The 20156-nt window shown below is 39.4% G+C and overlaps 1 protein-coding gene across 1 annotated transcript in view; it reads right to left on the bottom strand.

Annotated features, from left to right (window-relative positions):
* Positions 1-795: 795 nt before the first annotated feature.
* The window catches only part of UBR1 (ubiquitin protein ligase E3 component n-recognin 1), a 224454-nt gene continuing 205093 nt past the window's right edge, over positions 796-20156 (bottom strand). Inside the window, exons 41-47 of the mRNA XM_007935324.1 lie at positions 19704-19837; positions 13556-13664; positions 13073-13129; positions 10100-10177; positions 2869-3039; positions 1919-2020; positions 796-937 (exon numbers count right to left, since the gene is read on the bottom strand). Coding sequence (XP_007933515.1) covers positions 796-937; positions 1919-2020; positions 2869-3039; positions 10100-10177; positions 13073-13129; positions 13556-13664; positions 19704-19837 — 793 coding nt within the window. The remainder of the gene's footprint in view (positions 938-1918; positions 2021-2868; positions 3040-10099; positions 10178-13072; positions 13130-13555; positions 13665-19703; positions 19838-20156) is intronic.

Below are 20156 nucleotides of genomic sequence, written 5' to 3'. Positions count from 1 at the left end.
TTTGGAAAATGGAAAGCATAATTTCAAAACTGAATAATGCCATCTGAAGTCAGAGGTAAGGATTACAGGCTTTTTGTAACATCAGGGGTAGATGCATTATTTTAAACCTTCTTTAGGTCTACAGTGGAAAAAGTGCTTTTCTATACTGGCAGAGATCTTCTAGTTTATTTTCTAGCTAAAGCAACATGTGGCAAATTAAGGGTATTTCCTTAAAAGACAAATAATTTAAGTTTTACTTTTTTTGAAATCTTTCTCAATTCAAGTATATTGCATGGTTTCTGTAATCCCTCTTCAGCTGCCCATCTATTCCAATAATCTATCACTGATTATTGGAATCTCGTCAGTGATCCAGTGTTAACTAATCTAAACTGGGGAAAGAGGGATGGCAAATACAAAATTGCAGAAGAGTTAGCCAACATATAAAAATGTCCACAACTGTTTGATGTGACTTCATTTATCAGGTGGATGAAATCAAATGAACTGGGATAGATTTTAAAGGGGAATGAGTTTCCTGGAAATACAAGCAGTTTCTGATTGACACCTGGAGTGAACGAGCACTTCTTTAGTGTTCTGGAATATAAAACAGATTAATCTATGTTCATTTTTCCTTGAAGCATCTGTTTGTTAATTGAAAGCCAATACTCCATTAAGGGAATATTTTATTGATGTATGTGAATCTGGATGTGGAGCTAATTATTCTTCAACCCTTCCCCAGCCCTCAGAAAGGTCTCCATAATTTTGAACCGATCTTCATTACTGTCTTCATCCATGATTGTCCTGAGATAAAGATGGGGCTCAAAGTAACTGCCAGTTGAGTCCAGGTAACATCTGATTAGTTTCCTGGCTCCTAGCAATCTCTTCTATAATGCAGTGCTGTTGCCAGACCAAATGGAGCTTCCGATATCGCTCATGAGATAAATGAAGGGGGTTGCCCCTCCTTCAGGGGAGGAAAAAAACAAATAAACATGTAAGCTTGACTCAAACAACTGCTACAACTTTACTGCCTAAACAGTCTGAAATCTTAAGATGCTTCTAGAACTGGGAGAAATCACCAGGCAGTGTTTAAAAGTGGTATTTTCCCTTCAGCACTGATCCCTAAGAACTTGATACATTACTTAGAAGTAACCTATCAAGAAGAAATTTACTCCTCATACAATAGGTTAAGTATACCATGGGCATTATGGATCCTTATTTATGTGGCCAGCTAGGCTTATAACTTGAAGCAACACTATTCTTTTTTTGGCAGTCAGCCTGAGTGGGGCGTCAACAGCTTCCTTGGCCTCTTACAGCTTATCCAGGTTTGATTTCTGATCTTTGTATGGTAGAGGTTAGGTATGGGGTGGATCCTCAATTTATTCTACTACTCAAAAACAATGATTAGCAAATATTTAAATAAATTCTATTTCAATTCTAGGGTTGCATAGTATGCAACACTGTACAACACCTAATCAACCAAAAGGACTAATGTATGTCTGTTGCACATAATGAAGAACTGTGAGATCTTCACTCCCTGAGGCACTAGTGCCTTTAGCTGTTTGGGTATTTTCAAATCACCTGATGAATTTTAAAACTCTGTCTTTGCACCTTCCTGAGATAACTCAGATTTCTTATTCTTAGCCATTAACAATTTACACCACTCTACTTTTGTCTCCCTAAAACCAAGGACTACCTCTATATAGGTCAAATGCTGTCACAATAAAAACAAATTTCTGTATGATCAAAGAGGCTATTTATTATATTTAGGTTGACATCATATTCAATATTTTTAATTTGCAGATATCTCTCTCAATATTTAGCATTATCTTTTTTTCCCTAAGAATTGTTACTATCTATGTAGAATAAGGAAACTATATAAACAAACAAACAAACAAATAAATAAAAAGGACTAAGTGAAACCATCCTATTAAAAAAATCTTACTTCAGGCCAGGGTCTGTTTCTCCATATTCATCCAAGTAGGGAGCGGGATAGGCACAGCCTCTGGCTTTACCTTCAACCAGGACAACTTTGCATTCTCTGATTCTAAAGGACAAAACCACCAACAGGAAATACTTATTAAGTGTATGTGTCCAAATGATAGACAATGCATCAAAAAGTAAGTCAGAGAAGACACAGCCAATGTCTATTAGGAATGCGGTATAAAGACAATATAAATATTATAAAAGACAAATAGATTAAATTGTGTTTTGTTTAAATAAAGGACAGTGAATGTTGCAGTTGGATTTAGGGCAATGGGACCAGTAATACTGACTGAATATATTGAAAGGAGGAAGAAGGATGTCCTACCTGAGTCACAGATACCTTGGAAAATGGTGTTTTTTCTGTTCAGTTTCCTGATGCATGACGGTAAGTGTGTAAGGGGCTTAACAGAAAAATAGAACCACATCTCGTAGTCTGATAATCTTGGGCCAGAATGAAGGTCAGCTGGGGAAGTGTCAAGCCTCCTTAGGTTAGAGTGAGTGTCCAACAGTACAGATTAAAATGAAACATTGCCACCTTGAGGGCATTTGGAATTCTTACAGGAGAGAAAAGGACGAAAACTGCTTGTGTACATGTGTAAAATATAAGAGACGAATTACAAAAAAAAAAGACTCAGTTGGAGTAGGTAGCTGGATTCTAGCTGTAGAGTCCCTAGAAGAAGGAAACAGTTGTTTGGGTTTAGTTCTCAGGCATTCCTTCCCCCACAGTACAACAGATGCCTTCCAGCAATGATTACATATTCCACAGTCAACACCACATCTGGGCTTATGTAAAGAGAAACTGCATTATGTGAGAGAATGGAAAGACAAAGCTATCATGGTCTCAAGATTGGATCCAGGTTCCTTAACCCTAATTCATTATGAACCTCCAGATCAGTACTCACTACTCACTTTAGGAAAATGCAGACTCCAGCTCCACAGTGAAGTGCATGAAAAATGCAAGCTCCAACCTCTTCCCCATTCATGATTTCTTGGCAGCAAACGTTCTGAGAGCACAGAATGGCCCCACAGAAAAGACAGAGGACAGGGTGCTTTCGCTCATCATCTGCAGACCGTGGGCACCTTAAAAGGGAAGAAAATATTTGGTACACTGATGAAACAAACAAAAAAGCACCGCGTGTCCAGTTAGCAATGAAGCATGTTTTCATCACTGGTTCTTTTTTATTTTTTTTATATAATATTTTATTGTGTATTCAGTTAAAGTTTACACAAAATTAGGTTCCCATTTTATAATTTTTATACAAATAGTTCAGTGACATTACATTTTTTGCAATGAATCAACATTCTCTTTAACTGTATTCTAGTCACTCCACTTTCAGTGCTCTAGTTTCCCTGCCCCCTTATCTTCTCACATTTGCTTTAGCGTAATTGTACTCACAGGTAAAATCCTTTATTTTGTGTGCCACTCTATTATTTCACTAAAAGGTGATCTCCGGATAGTTTCAGTTCAAGGTTTAAAGAGTATGTCAGGGCAATAGTCTCAGGGAGTCAGTCCTCTAGTCTCAAGAGGTCCAGTAAGTCTGAAGTTTTTAAGAATTTGTGTTCTGTTCTCATATTTTCTCCCATTCTGTCAGGATCCATCCATTGTACCCCTGATCAGAACAGTCAGTAGCATTACTAGTTCTTTTTCAGCAAAGAAAGCTCTTAAAACACTAGGAAACATTTCATAAGGTAATTCCTCTTTAATGTTTTCCCCTAAAATAGTTTTTTTTTTTTTTTTTCTAAAAAAGAAAATTTCTGACTAATCCATGTTGTTGTTGTTGTTATGTGCAGTCGAGTCAAACCCGACTCACAGCGACCCCTCCTTGGGTTTCTGAGGCAGTATCACTACGGAAGTAGGATTGCCCAACCTTCCTTCCGAGGAGTGGCTGGTGGGTTTGAACCGCCAGCCATCTGGTTAGCAGGCAAGTGTCTTAGCCACTATGCTACCAGAGCTCCCGACTAATCCACAGAAATATCTATTGTTAAATTCACAGTGTCCTGATAATTTTCATGAAGTGTGGCAATTAAATATACCTTAAGTTTAGTATTTAATTATAGGACCTAGTCTTCATCTGACATGGCCACCTTAATTCAACAGCCTCTTCTATACAGGTTTAGTAAAGTCTATATACTCAATGTTGGGGTGCTAGATCTTTTAAGCACCCAATTTTTTATAAATTACATTTTGTAGTAAGAATCCAAACACATTTTCCCCCAACTTCTATGAAATGCTGAAATCTTTAGGACTGGAATAAGACCTGCTGTGTGGTTTGGTAACACTGGGGCTGTGCCTTTTTACTTGTCGATGTTGGGGTTTGTCAGCCTCAGCAGCCAGCAGTTGCCTGAGTGAAGAAAGCCTCCAGCTGCAGTGGGCTGGGAGCAAGAGGCAGAGCTGAAGCCCACGGTCGAGAGGCTTTCACCCAGCCCCTCGAGCCTGACACTTTGAACTGGGACTTCTAGCCTCCTAAACAATAAGAGAATAAACCCTTGTTTGCTCAAGGGTTTGTTCAGCCTTTTGGGCTGACACATTCTTCCATCTGGAAATCACAGGAAGTCTTAGGAAGGAGAGAATGGCAGAACTGACTTACTGGAACCAAGTAATACTTTTGAGATCCGACCATTTCATGTAATAGTAAGATAATAATAGTAATCAGAGCCTTGATACAATACCCTCCAAAGGGGACTATCTCTAAAACAAAGTGATAATGGTTACTTTTAAAAAGGAGCTTCCTGTGCTCCCCGTCTCTGCTGTAAAATGGACACGATGGAAAACATCACAAATCCCTTAATTTGGGCAGAAAACAATAACTGCAAACAGAGGAGAGAACCAGCTAGGTCTACCCACCCATTGCTGTCCAGTTGATTCCAACTCATAGCGATCCTGTAAGACAGAGTAGAACTGCCCGATAGGGCTTCCAAGGCTGTAAACCTTTACAGAAGCAGACTGCCACATCTTCCCATTGAGTGGCTAGTGTGTTTGAACTACCGACCTTTCGGTAGCAGACGAGCACTTTAACCACTGTACCACCAAGGCTCCTTACTAGGTCCAAACTGGGATAAAAATAAAGAGCATTAAAAAGAATCTCCATTAGGGTATTAACAGTGAATTTTACACTCTGATCCCCTATTTCTGAAGCAAGGTAAGGACAACCACTGTCGTTTACATACCAACAGAGAAACTCTGTGTGTAGGTATTACATTCCTAAACCTTGTAGATAGCAACAGGCTTACCAGCCAATGGAGGAGAAAGCTGGATGCCTCTGGGTAGGTGGCTTCCTGGCAGAGTGGGTTGCCTTGAGGCAGTAATTGGTAGAAGATACCGGCATGAAATGGAGTAGCAGGTTGGCTGGCCAATGGAGAAAGAAAGCTGAGCTTTTTGGGTTTTTTGGGCAGGAAGATTCCTGGCAGACTGGGTTGCCTTTGGCATTAATTGGCAGAAGTGGAGAGACCAAGGAAATGGGAAGCAGAGCTGCCTCAGCCTCAAAGGGTAGGACCATGGCCTCTGAGAATGGAACTACCACAGCCCCTTAAGTTTCAAAGAGTCAGACCTTCAACTTTGTTCTACAGTGTGAGGCTGCTCATTCATGTGGGCCAGTGGGATGGGACCACAGGTGCTGCCCCAAAAGTGAGGGGGCAGGGCTGCCATGCCCAAGAGGTAGAGGAATGGGGCCTACCAGGCCAAGGGGGGTGAGGTCACCACTCAGATGAAATAGGGGACTGGAGAAACCCAGTGAGGGAGATCTGTACAGGTGTCACCATATGAAGATATGTACAGGTGCCAAGTTGACAAGGGGTGGAATTGTGGTAGTGAAGGTTATGTGTCAACTTGGCTAGGAATGGTTTTGAGTGGCTGGGCACCTGGATGTAGTTAACACCACGGTGGAATCTACTAGAGCAGTTCAATAGCTGCCTTAGGGATGAGGTCTGCTTCCAATATAGACTGAGAAGTGTTGAGAAAGGTCTGCAGTTTTTGCACACTTGAATCCTGCATGTACCTGAGTTGTTCAGCAGCCTGCCAGATTGTCTGCCCATCTTAGAACTTTCAATGGACTTGAATTAATGGACTACCATGTGGTTTGGTAACATCAGGACTTTGCCTTTTCACTTGTCGACCTTGGGTTTGTCAGCCTCAGCAGCCAGCAGCTGCCTGAGTGAAGAAAGCCTCTAGTTTCAGTGGGCCAGGAGCAAGAGGCAGAGTTAAAGCCCATGGTTGAGGGGCTTTCACCCAACCCCTGGAGCCTGGCACTTTAAAGTTGGACTTCTAGCCTCCTAAACAGTAAGAGAATACACCCATTTGTTTAAGCCATCTCATTTGTGGTATTTTCTGTAAAAGCAAGCTATTTAACACAAAGCACAACTGCTCCTCAGAATTTTGTCACAAAAAAGATATATAGTTCAAATCTTGTTATAAAAATGAAAGGAAATCTCAAATAGGACAAGAAGTCATAAGAGGACAGCCTAAGAAGGAGACTGGGATAGTCCCAAAAGGCTCTGCTGTAGGAGAGCTGTAGTGGGTAGGCTGGCATTATTATACTTCTTTTTGGATAAAGGTAACATCTTTCTTCTTTAGCACAGGATAGTCACTAGTTGGAAGCTCTGGTGGCACAGTGTCTACGCATTTGACTGCCAACCAGAAGGGTGGCAGTTCAAACCCACCAGCCACTCCTCGGAAAGAAGACTGAGCAATTTTCTTCTGTAGAGATATCACCTCGAAACCCAAGGAGGGGTCATTATGAGTCGGAACTGACTGGACAACAGTGAATTTGGCTGTTTTTTTATTTGGGCTCACTTGTTATCCTGTAGAGGGAAAGGAGGGGGTATCCCTAAAGCACAGTAACTGAGCAGCCATCTTCCTATACTAGGAATGGTTTAGTCAGGATGAAAACCAGTGACTACAATAAAACTGAAAGTCGTCATGGGACTTATTTCCATTTTTACTTGGAACCAGTGAGGAACAATACCATCCAGGAAGACCTATGATTAATAGCTAACAATCTTCTCAGATACCCCCAAGAATCAACAGTATGATACACCTTAAACCCTGGAAGACAATACCTATTCACCAGGCTTCTGTGGTAACAATGCAGTTCTAAAATTAAAAGAATCACTGGATTTAGAGCTGGAGGCAAGTTTTGGAATCATTTTAATTTTAGGAGGGCTGAGAGGTAAAGGGGAGCTCTGGTGGCATAGTGCCCAAGGCATTTGACTGCTAACCAGAAGGCCAGTGGTTCAAACCCACCAGCCACTCCTTGGAAGGAAGGTTGGGCAATATACTTCCATAATGATACTGCTTCAGAAACCCAAGGAGGGGTCGCTATGAGTCAGATCTGACTCGATGGCAATGGGTTTGGTTTGGGTTTTTTTGGAGAGGTAAAGATTGTTTTAGTTGGCTGATCTTCACTTGCATGAGAAAAGAAGCAAAGCAGCTAATACTTGCTTATACTTAACACTTTGTTAAGGCTTTATGTCAACTTGGCTGGGCCTGGTTTTGAGTGGCTGGGCAGCTAGATGTAGTTATTTTCCATGGTGAGACCGATCATTAACTCCATGGTGGAATGTGCTGTGAGCAGCTGAGTAGCTGCCCTAGGGATGTGGTCTGTTTCCAATATATCAGAAGGCACTTTTAGAAAGGTCTTGAGCTTTTTGGCACATCTGGATCTTGCATTTGGCCAAGTCTTCACCTCAGTGGCCTGTCATATTATCTGCCTATCTTGAGACTGCTTCTGGACTTGAACTAGTGGCCTGCTATATTCCTTATCATTTTGGGACTGTGTCATTTGACTTGTCCACTTGGGTTTGTCAGCCTCAGCAGTCAGCAGCTGCTTGAATTAAGAGAAGCCTCCAGCTCCAGTGGGCCGGGAACAAGAGGCAGGGCTGGCCCCTCGAGCTTGTACTTTGAAATTGAACTTCTAGCCTCCTAAACTGTAAGAGAATAAAATCCTGTTTGTTAAAGCCATCCAATTGAGGTATGTCTGTTATAGCAACATTAGAGAACAAAAACAATGATGTCAATTTTGTCTGGTAACAGAGGCTGGGGCCATGGGCTGCCAAAGCCCCTGCCGATGCCAGTTAAAGTCTTCTGGCCTTACAACTAAAAGTTATAGTTATAACTCTACAGAAATTCCTTAGTCATTCTGCAGACAGTGATTCTCAGAGATGTCTAAAAGGTGTCTCCAAGTCCTCAAAATGATCTCAAACTGCAATACCTTTCTAAGTTACTTCAAATGAAGTAAGCTATTTAACATCTGTTACCATTAACTGCCATCGAGTTGGTTCAGGGTGACCCCAGACACTACAGAATGAAGCACTGTTGGTCCTGAGCCTTTCTCAGATCAGACCATTTTGATCCATAAAGTTTTCATTGGCTAATTTTTAGAAGTAGGCCTTTTCCTAATCTATCTTGGTTTGGAAGTACCACTAAAATCTGTTCAACACTGTAACAACACTCAAACTTCCACTGGCAGATGAGTGGTGGCTGCACATGAGGTAAATTGGCTGGGCAGTGAACCCTGGTCTCCCGCATGTTGTTGTTGTTGTTATGTGCTGTCGAGTCGAGTCAGCCCTGACTCATAGACCCCTCCTTGGGTTTCCGAGCCATTATCACTACGGAATTAGGATTGCCCAACCTTCCTTCCGAGGAGTGGCTAATGGGTTTGAACCACCAGCCTTCTGGTTAGCAGTCAAGTGCCTTAGCCACTACGCTACCAGAGCTCCCGGTCTCCCGCATGGAAGGTGAGAATTCTACTACTGATCCACCACTGACTAACATATGACTAAGGAGCTATTAATCGTCACCTTGTACACCAAAGCAATTAATTGGGATTACTAAATGGTATCCTTAAAAAAAAAAAAAAAAAAAAAGTTAAAGAGTTTTATGTGTGTACTGACAGCTCTAATCAGTTCAACAGTTTACTAAGAAGTCTGAATGATACACAACGCTTGGTAACATTGCACAACTCCTAACTGAGCTTTGGAACTCCTGCAATTTGGGAAAATGATACTTATTTTTTTTATTAGTACATCATCAATGATGTCTTGAATAAACTTTGATTTTCAAACTGCTGAGATTCTTGCTTTCTAATTTCAGTTTCATGTTATCATTATCAATATGGTTTGCTTTGTGTCAGGGATACAAAATGGCATTAACAGAAGTTTTAGGTTATTATTTTCAAGACATAATGCATTAATGACTCAAATATAAAATATTTACACCCCAATGGCTAAGGCAGATGTGAATATAATTCTTCCATTCAGTAACACTTCCTTGGTAGTATGCTGCCCATGAATTCATGCTATTCAAATAATTTACATCATAGCAAGTGAAGTCTAATAAAATTGAAGAATGATTTTTAATCTTTTAGAACATTATTTTATCCTATACAATGTATTTAAGCTCATGTTCTTCTCTTACAAAAGTAACAAGCAATTTACACATGGTGTTAGTAATGAGTATTTTGTAATTTGTTCATTTTGCTTCTCACTAGTTTTTGTTCTTTTTCTACTTGAAAGGTATTGGTTAAAGAAGAAATGAAATTAAAAATAAAATTTGAGAACCACTGCTTTAGAGTGGTGTTTAATCTGACTGTGAGATCCTGGGTGATGCAAATGGTTAATGTGCTTAGTGCTAACTGAAAAGTTTGAGGTTCGAGTACAATCACAGATGCCTCAGAAGAAAGTCCTGGCAATCTATTTCTGAAAGGTCATAGCTATTGAAAACTGTGTAGAGCACAGTTCTACTCTGAAACATATGAGTCACTGTGAGTTGGAGTCAACCTGATAGCAACAGGTTTTTTCATTTGATTGAGGTTGAGGAGTACTGGAGCAAAAAAAAAGGCTAAGGGGATGGATTCCTCTCTCCAATATCCAGGTCACAACGTTTTTATCTGTTTTATGGGCTTCCATATAAGATTCTGTTTGAAGAAAGGACATTCATTGCTCAGTAGTCACTTTTTAAAAAAATAAGTGTTGAAATAAGATGTACTTTATGTGGGAGAAAAGAGTCAATGTGAATGTTAAAGACCCAGGTTAATAAAGATTTTTGCAAAAAAGGAAAAAAATAGTTTGTTAGCAGTTATTCATATACAAAGCAAGCTTAGAAAAGATTTAAAAAAAAGAAAGAAAGAAAGAAAAATCTTCTTACCTGAAATGAGAAGCTTGATTTAAGAGGCAGCTATAGTCATCAGGAAGCTCTATCAAACTATTTCTTTTTCTAGGGTACCTAGGAACATAATTAAAAAGGTAAATTTATTATAAGTAAGTTAAGTACAGGTGAAAAACTGACCTGGGTAACAGAAAAAAGGTCTTAAAAATAACAAAAGGATGTTTATCCATGCTTAGAACCCAAAGTTAACTCTCATTGTTCAGCAGATAAATTAAATCCAAATTTAATTCTAAATCTTGCATCAGCTAGCTTCTAATCTAAACTTAACTCCCACTGTTTGGTAAGAGAAAACTATTCTAGCTACCTGTAATACTCTCTGGGACGATAATATGAAGTAGTGGTTAAGAACATGAACTTCAAAATCAGAAAGACTTGTGTATAAAAACTAAATTTTCTGGTACTTTTACCAGTTACTAACTGAATCTATCTAAGCCTGTATTTCCTGGTATGTAAAATGGGATGAATATATTATATTTTCTCAATCATAAAGCACACCATCAATATAACAACAGGTTTTCAGGGGAAAAAGAGAGAAACATTACATTAAATGGACACAACAGTTAAAAGACTCATGTTGATTTCAGAAATGTTTAAATGTGAATCTGATAGAGTTGTTGGGGACTAAAAGAGATATTAAGATGAAACACAAAACACATTCTTAGTACTCAATACATCTTTGCAAACGTTACTATTACCTCTCACCATACTAAAAAAAAAAACCAAACTCACTGCCATCAAGTTGATCCAACTCCTAGTGACCCCCATTGGGTTTCCAAGGCTGCTAATTTTTATAGAAGCAGACTCCTTGTCTTTCTTCCACAGAGCAGCTGGTGGGTGCAAACCACCAACTTTTTGGTTAGCAGCCAAATGCCTTAACTATACCACCAGAGCTCCTCTCACCATACTAAATAAAATAAAAGCCTTCTTTGCATACCTTGGGGGCAAGTAATGTGAATAACTTGAAATTTTCATCTCAAAGTCCCAATTAATTTAAATCTATATTTTTTATACTCAGCCAAAAATTGTCTCAACAATTAACCTTGTCTCATTAAGAATCTTCTTTAGATTTTTATAGCAGTAACAGTACAGTCAACACATTATACTTTCTCTTATATTATCTTGAATTATATATGTAACCAGATTCTATCACTAAATTATAGAGTATCTGTGACCCAAAGTTGTATATGTTACCTCTTTTAACTCTCCCAGAGTATTTTAGTACCACAATGAGGGAACACTAGATGTCTAAAACACACACACAATGACTTGAAATAAAGGAAAAACTGTGTGAGATTAACAGTCCCAAAATGCATACTCATATCTCAAACTCTTTTCCTCTACTCAGTCTTCATTTTCTTGTGATGTGAAAACTGCAGCAGCTGAACACAGGACGTGAATCTATTATCTCTAAATCACTGAAGTAGGGTTATGGGGAAGGCAGCATATGCACATTCATAATGATGCGAAAGTAGTTCAAGTGAGAGAAGACAGACAAGAAGGTGGCAAGTGTACACTGTGTCACAATGTTTATTTTACCCAAAGGTGAAGAAAAAAAGGTACTAATGTTGGTATTTAAAGCTGGGGCCAATTTCTCTATTGTTTTTGATGCAATTCAATTCAAATACAAATTATACACTATACATAATAAAAGCCAGGCCCTAGAGAGGACACAAAGAAGACAAGCATGCAGTTCCTCCCCTTATTTAGTGATTTAGGGTGTTGACAGGTACACATGCAGGTAAATGTGCACATACACATATGTGGCAGGATTTATTAGGAAACGCTTCAGGGAGCAGGTGGCATTTGAACTAGTCCCCAAGGAAAAGGTGGGTTTTATAGAAGCATAACTAATAGAAGATAGCAGGGTTGAGGGAGGGGTGTTTTATTTCTTATTGTTTTTTTGGGGGGGCTGCATTATAAGCAGATAGGAAGGAGGGAACAGTTCTATATATATATATATATATATATATATATCTTTTTCTTTTTAAAATTATTTTGTTGCTTCTGTTGAGAATATACACAGCAAAACATACCAATTCAACAGTTTCTACATGTACAGTTCAGCGACATTGATTAGTCTCTTTGAGTTGTACAACCATTGTCACCCTCCTTTTCTTTTTTTGTTTTAAATTTTTACTTGATTTGGATGAAAGTTTCCAGAGCAAATTCATTTTCCATACAGCAGTACATATACATTTTGTCTCATGACATTGACTGCCATTCTCCACAATGTAACAGCTCTCTTCCTACTTCCTCCCCATAGTAACGTCTTCCCTGTGTCCTTCCCTCCCATGCACTCCCACCTTGAGGTGTCTCCCTGTGCTACACTGCCCTTCTGTTCTCCCATGATTGACTGCTCCAAGGGGTGTATTATGTAAATATTCACCACATATGCCTGTCTATTGTTTGGCTGGAAGCCACAGAAGTGAGTTCAGTTCCAGACCTGAAGGGTAGCTAGGGGCCATAGCCTCAACTGTCTCACCAAGCTCTATCAGATCAACAAAACTGTTTTTTTTTTTTTTAATGATTTTGAGTTTTGTTCCACATTGTTCTCCCACTTTGTCCAGGATCTTACATCTTGTTTCATTCTCAAATTAAAAAAAAAAAAGTTGATAAAAATACTGTGACTAACCTCTGATTTTAATGTACTGGCAGCTCCAAAATGCCATCTCCTCCCTTGCCTTTTGACAGGCATATATTAGCTTAAGGAAGATTCTTTTAAGAGAAGCTAATGGCTTCTAAGAATCTAAGAGGGAAAAGATATCCACTCTAAGAGAAAAAAAAAAAATAACTGTAGGAAAAATTTGATTTCTAGCAAAGACCTAACAGACATGTAGGAAAGAACGTGCTATGAAAAACGAAGCTGACAGACTAGAAAGCACACTCAACAAACCAATTACTTTAGCAGGTACAGCCTGTAGATGGGAAAAAGGATTAAGAAGTAAAACCAACCTGACCACAGTGCTTTTTTGTTTCAGACAGTTTAGTAAGGCGGGATCAGAACACCACCTGCATGTGAACGAAAATGAGAATGTGAATTGGTGTCAGAGCTTCAAGTGCAATATTCATTAATGGACTCTTCTCTCCAATGTTTTTGTCCCTTCTTTCTGAGTTCTCCCTTCCATATTTCTTTCATTTTGAATCTTGTCCCTTTTTACCTCCCTTAATTTTCTGTTTAAATTTTATTGTGGTAAAATACAGAGAACAAAAAGATTATACAGTGGATGGTAGTCATGATGGAACAAGCATAAAATCCTGCTGCTTATGGCTTTCTAGTCTTATCCCCACTCCTTTAATTATGTGGAGTAGGAATCTCCTATATTTTTGCTACCCCCTTCAATCAATGCTAATTAGTCTAAAAGCTTAGCAAATAATTATAATCTGAAATTTCCAAAGTATATAACAAACTGTTAATGACATTTTGCCTCATAGTACCTCTGGAGCAAGGGCCTTATAGTATCCCAATATTCCTGGAAAAGCAGGAACAAATTTGTGGGTAAAGATAGGTAGCTACATAGTGCACTGTACTCTTCTTCTGAGGAATCTATAAGAAAATAAAAATATATTTAATAAGCACATATTTTTACCTGGTCAACCTGTTAACAGAGTTTCTTCATGGTTTATAATTCATTTTTATAAACTATATGTAGAGTATATTTTGTATTCTATACAGCTATGGTGACAGATAGGCCAAAGGATCCTTTTAAAGCATAACATTAACTGAGTCACTCTCCTCATCCATCAAGACCCCTTAAATGTCTAACCATCACACTTAGTATAAAATACTAAGTCCTTATTGTGGCATAAAAGCCCTATGTAATTGCCCCCTGACTGCCTCTCAGAGCTCATCTCCTACCATCCTTCCTTTACTCATTGTTTCAGCCACTCATCTCTTTGCTGTTCTTTGACTATGTCAAGCAAAGCCTTTACGTTTGTTGTTCCTTCCGGTAGCAATACTCTTCCTTCAACTCTGACAGCCCACCCCTGTCTAAGCTCAATGTCTGATCACAGAGAAACCTTCTTTGACTAGAACAGTCATAGAATAGTGCGATCCCAGCACTCTATTCCCAAGACCTGCTCTTTTTTTCCTTTGCAGGACTTACCACCATTTGACATTATGCTATATATATATATTTATCTGTCAGTTTTTATTTGGTCTCCTCCCAGTAAATCAAAGGTATTTAAAGGTAAGGGCTTTGTTTTACTCACTGATGCTCAATAGCACCTACCAGATAAATTAATACAGGATTTTTTGTGTACAAACAGCAGACCTGTACTGACAACTACTTGGAAAGTGCCTCTTATTTTATATAGAGCTAGGACCAACCCAGATCAGATAAACCCTACTGAACTGAGTTCAAGACAAAGAAGTTGACTGCCAGGAAAGCGGATCTGTTCAGATTACTCTTAAAGGACAAAGGAAAGACCTTCTGACCACTTTTTTTTAAAAAATTTTACTATGGCAAAATATCCTCAGAAGGAAGGTTGGGCAATCAACTTCTATAATGATACTCTGCCTTGGAAACCCAAGTAGGGGTCACTATGAGTCAGGCCCGACTCCACGGCACATAATGACAACAACAACAACAACATGGTAAAATATATACAACCAGAATTTGCTATTTTAATCATTTTTAAGTGTATAATTCAGTGACAGTAATTATATTCACCACGTTATGCAACTATCACCATCATCTATTTCCAAGTGTTTCATCACCTAAATGGAAACTTAGTACCTCTTAAGCAATGTTGTTGTTGTTAATGTGCCGTCAAGTCGGACCCAACTCAAAGCGACCCCTACTTGGGTTTCTGAGGCAGCCTCACTACGGAAGCAGATTGCCCCATCTTCCTTCCGAGGAGTGGCTGGTGGGTTTGAACCGCCAGCCTTCTGGTTAGCAGTCAAGTGCCTTAGCCACTATGCTACCAGAGCTCCCAATGCTTGCTCATTTTCTCTTCTCTCCACCCCTGGTAACCAATAACACACTTTGGCCTCTATACATTTGCCTAGTCTAGATTTCATATAAGTGGGATCATACAAATGGGATCAACAATATTTGATTTTTTGTTTTACTTCACTCAGCAAAATGCCTTCAAAGTTCATCTATGTCATAGTATGTATCAGAACTTAATTTCTCTTTATTGCTGAATAATATTTAATTGTATGTTCCACTGTCAGTATATATTACATTTTGTTGTCCATTCACCTGCTGATGGACACTTGGGTTATTTCCAAATATTGCAAATAGTGTTGCAATGAAGAATGAATACAAGTATCTGTTTGAGCTCTGAGCAACTATGGTAACTCTTCAAAATCATACAAACATTCTGATTTTTGCCCACAAAAATGACCCTCTTATTCAAAAACCCTGGGCTTGGAGGCTGTTTTTCACTTGGGGGTGGCTGTATTTTAAGGCAGGGCCTGAGGTAGGCGGGCCAGTGCTCAGGGGCTGCTTTTCACTTGGGGGAGGTTGTTTATTAAGGCCAGGGTTTGAGGTAGGCAGGCCTGGAACTTGGGGGCTGCTTTCTGCTTGGGGACGGCTCTATTTTTAGGTGGGGACCTGAGGTAGGCAGGCCCATGGCTGAGGGCTGCTTTTTGCTTGGGGGTGGCTCTTTTTTAAGGCCGGGTTCTGAGATAGGTGGGCCTGGGGGTTGGAGGCTGCTTTTACTTGGGTGTGGCTCTATATTAAGGCCGGGGCCAGAGGCAGGTGGGCCTGGAGCTTGGCGGCTTCTTTTTGCTTGGGGACAGCTCTATTTTAAGGCTGTTGTCCGAGGTAGGTAGGTGCAGAGGGGTTGGGAACAACTAAGGGAGGGGAACTTGTCTATTAGTTCGTCATCCTGTTGTGGCTTATGTGTTACTGTGAAGCTGGAGGCTATACCACCGTGTTGCAAAATGCCAGCAGGGCTACCATGCTTAGACGGACTCAGAAGAAGGAAGAAGCCATCCACTTCTCAAATAATTGGCCAGTGAAAACCTTATGAATAGCAGTGAAACACTGTCAATATATTACTGGGAAACTTTATGAATAGCCCTGAAACAGTGCCAGAAGACAAGCCCATCAGGTCAGAAGGCACTCAAAATTTGACTGGGGAAGACCTGATTCCTCAGAGTAGAGACGACCTTAACATTATGGATAGAGGAAAGCTTTCGGGACCTCCACTGGCTGATGTGGCACAACTCAAAATGATTAGAAATAGATACAAACATCCATTAGTAACTGGAACATGGAATGTACGAAGCACGAGTCTAGGAAAATTGGAAGTTGTAAAAAATGAAATGCAATGCATAAAGATTGCTATCCTAGGCATTAGTGAGCTGGAATGGACTAGTTTTGGCCATTTTGAATCAACCAGATGATCTAGTATGCTGGGGATGACAAATTGAAGAGGAATGGTATAGCATTTATTGTTACAAAGAGTGTTTCAAGATCTGTCCTGAAGTACAATGTTGTCAGTAATAGGATAATATCCATATGCCTATAAGAATAACCAGTTAATATGACTATTGGTCCAATTTAAGCACCAACCACTAAAGCTGAAAATGAGGAAAATGAAGATTTCTACCAACTTCTGCAATCTGAAATTGACCAAACATGCACTCAAGATGTGTTGCTTATCACTGGTGATTGGAATGCAAAAGTTGGAAACACAGAAGAGTTACTGGTAGTTGGAAAATATGGCCTTGGTGATAGAAATAACACTGAAAATCGCATGACAGAATTTTGCAAAACCAACGACTTATTCATTGCAACTACCTTTTTTCAACAACATAAGCAACAACTATACACATGGACTTCACCAGATGGAATACACAGGAATCAGATTGACTACATCTGTGGCAAGAGGTGATGGAGAAGTTCAGTATCTTTGGCCAAAACAAGGCCAGGGGTTGATTATGGAACAGACCATCAACTGCTCATATGCACGTTCAAGCTGAAGCTGAAGACAATCAAAACAAGTCCACGAGAGCCAAAATATGACCTTGATAGTATGTCTCCTCAATTTAGAGACCATTTAAAGAAGAGATTTGATGCACTGAATATCAGTGACCAGAAACTAGAAGAACTGTGGGATGACATCAAGAACATCATCCATGAAGAAAGCAAAAGGTCATTAAAAAGACAAGAAAGGAAGAAAAGACCAAAATGGATGTCAGAAGAGACTCTGAAACTTGCCTTTGAGTGGAGCAGTGAAAGCAAATGGAAGAAATGATAAGATAAAAGAGCAGAACAGAGAAGATTTCACAGAGCAGCTCAAGTAGACAAAGTCAATTACTGTAATGAAATGTGCAAAGACCTGGAGTTAGAAAACCAAGAGGGAAGAACACACTTGGCATTTCTCAAGCTGAAAAAACTGAGGAAAAAATTTAAGTTTCAAGTCGTAATACTGAAAGATTTTATGGGCAAAATATTGAATGATGTAAGAAGCATCAAAAGATGATAGAAGGAATACACAGTCACTGTACCAAAAATAATTATTCAATGTTCATCCATTTCAGGATGTGGCATATGATCAAGAACCAGTGGTATTGAGGGAAGAAGTTGAAGCTGCACTGAAGGAATTGGTGAAGAGGAAGGCTCCAGGAATTGATGGAATAACCATTGAGATGTTTCAGCAAACGAATGTGGCGTTGGAGGCACTCACTTGATTATGCCAAGAGATAAGGAAGACAGCTACCTGGCCAACTGACTGGAAGAGATCCATATTTGTACCCATTCCTAAGAAAGGTGATCCCACAGAATGTGGAAATTATGGAACAGTACCATTAATAAGACATGCAAGTAAAATCTTGCTGAAGATAGTTCAAAAATGGTTGCAGCAGTACATTGACAGAGAGCTTCCAGAAATGCAAGCTGGATTCAGAAGAGGATGTGTAACAAGGGATATCATTGCTGCTGTCAGGTGGATCTTAGCTTAAAGCAAAGAATACCAGAAAGATGTTTACTTGTGTTTTATTGACTACGCAAAAGCATTCGATTTTGTGGATCATAACAAATTATGGATAACATTGAGAAGAATGGGAATTCCAGAACACTTGATTGTACTCATGAGGAACTGTACATAGATCAGGAGGCTGTCATTTGAACAGAACACGGGGATACTGCATGGTTCAAAGTCAAGAATGGAGTGTGTCAAGGTTGTATCCTTTCATCAAACTTATTCAACTTGTATGCTGAGCAAATAATCCAAAAAGCTGGATTATATGAAGAAGAACATGGCATCAATGTTGGAGGAAGACTCATTAACAACCTGTGATATGCAGATGACACAATTTTGCTTACTAAAAAAGTGAGGATGACTTGAAGCACTTACTGATGAAGATTAAAGAATACAGTCTACAGTATGGATTATACCTCAATATAAAGAAAACAAAAATCCTCACAACTGATCCAATAAACAGCTTCATGGTAGATGGAGAAAAGATCGAAGTTGTCAAGGATTCATAATACTTGGTTCTATAATCAACAGCAATGGAACAGCAATCAAGACATTAGATGACGTATTGCATTGGGCAAATCTGCTGCAAAAGACTCTTTCAAGTGATGAAGAGCAAAGATGTCTCCTTGAAGACTGCTGTTGTAGTTACGTGCTGTTGAGTCGGACCTGATTAATAGTGACCCTTCCTTGGGTGTCCGAGGCAGTATCATTACGGAAGTAGACTGCCCCATCTTCCTTCCGAGGAGTGGCTGGCCTTGAAGACTAAGATGTGCCTAATCCAAGCCATGGTATTTTGAATCGCCTTGTATGCATATGAGAGCTGGACAATGAATAAGAAAGACTGAAGAAGAGTTGATGCTTTTGAGTTGTGGTGTTGGAGAACATTGCTAAGAGTACCATGGTCTGCTAAAAGGGGTAACAAATCTGTCCTGGAAGAAGTGCAGCCAGAATGTTCCTTGGAAGTGAGAATGGCCCAACTTTGTCTAACTTACTTTGGTCATGTTGTCAGAAGGAACCATTCCCTGGAGAAGGAAGTCATGCTTGGTAAAGTGGAGAATCAACAAAGAAGGGGAAGGCTCTCAATGAGATGGATAGATACAGTGGCTACCATGATGGGCTCAAGTATAGCAAGGATTATGAGGCTGGCACGAGACAGGGTAGTGTTTCGTTCTGCTGTGCATAGGGTTGCTAGTCGCTATGAGTTGGAGATGACTCGACGGCACCTAACAACAACAACATTCAAATACACACAGCCTTGGTTGGTTCTGGCAGGCCTTTCCTAGTAGTATTTTAATACTTTTATAATAGATATAGTCACATGTTCAAAAATCAAATAACAAGAGTATACAATATAGTATTCCTCCTACTTGGCCGAACAATCAATTTTCCTCCATAAAGGCAACCAATGCTTCCAATTTCAAGTATACCTTCTATCAGTTATATTCCATGTGGAGGCAATTTATCAGCTCAAGCCAATCTGGTTGTTTGCCTCATCTGTAACCTACTGCACAGCAAGGGCACACAAATTTGGAGTAAACATAGATGAAGGAAATGAGAGTAGAGAGGTTGGTTCTATTCTTGAGCTTGAAGGTAAGAACAAAAATCCATTCTCTCATTTATAACTCCATAAGTTCATTTTCCTACTTACTGGCAAGCAGTTCTTCAGGTGGAGTTACCCCAAGCAAATAGTGGAAAAACAATGCAGCACAGCGGAGGTAAGGGGTGATGCCACTCTTCAATGAAACCCATAAATACCAGCCAGGAATACCACACCCAATGCAGCTAAGAGGCAATAATTCCAGGATGCAACAGAATAGTGATTAGACTATAAAATCCTAGATTTTAAACACACCCCTTTTCAAAAACATAGTTAAGCATTCAAATAATTTTTACCCATTTGATTTTTAAACATTTAAAACAAACTATGAACAAGCTGATATATCTAGTCTTTAATAGTTTTCTAAACCAAACTAAAATTCTTGCATCTTTTATGACATAGATTTTTTTTTTTAATTTTTTATTAGGATTTGGGTGAAGATTTACAGAGTAAATTCACTTTTCATACAGCAGTTCACATATACTTTGTCTCATGTCATTGACC

Source organism: Orycteropus afer, unplaced genomic scaffold (genome assembly GCF_000298275.1).
Source record: "Orycteropus afer afer isolate SDZICR_OR568_19922 unplaced genomic scaffold, OryAfe1.0 scaffold00026, whole genome shotgun sequence".
NCBI lineage: Eukaryota > Metazoa > Chordata > Mammalia > Tubulidentata > Orycteropodidae > Orycteropus > Orycteropus afer.
Note: the sequence above shows the minus strand (reverse complement) of the source record. Positions and strands in the feature narration are given on the sequence as shown.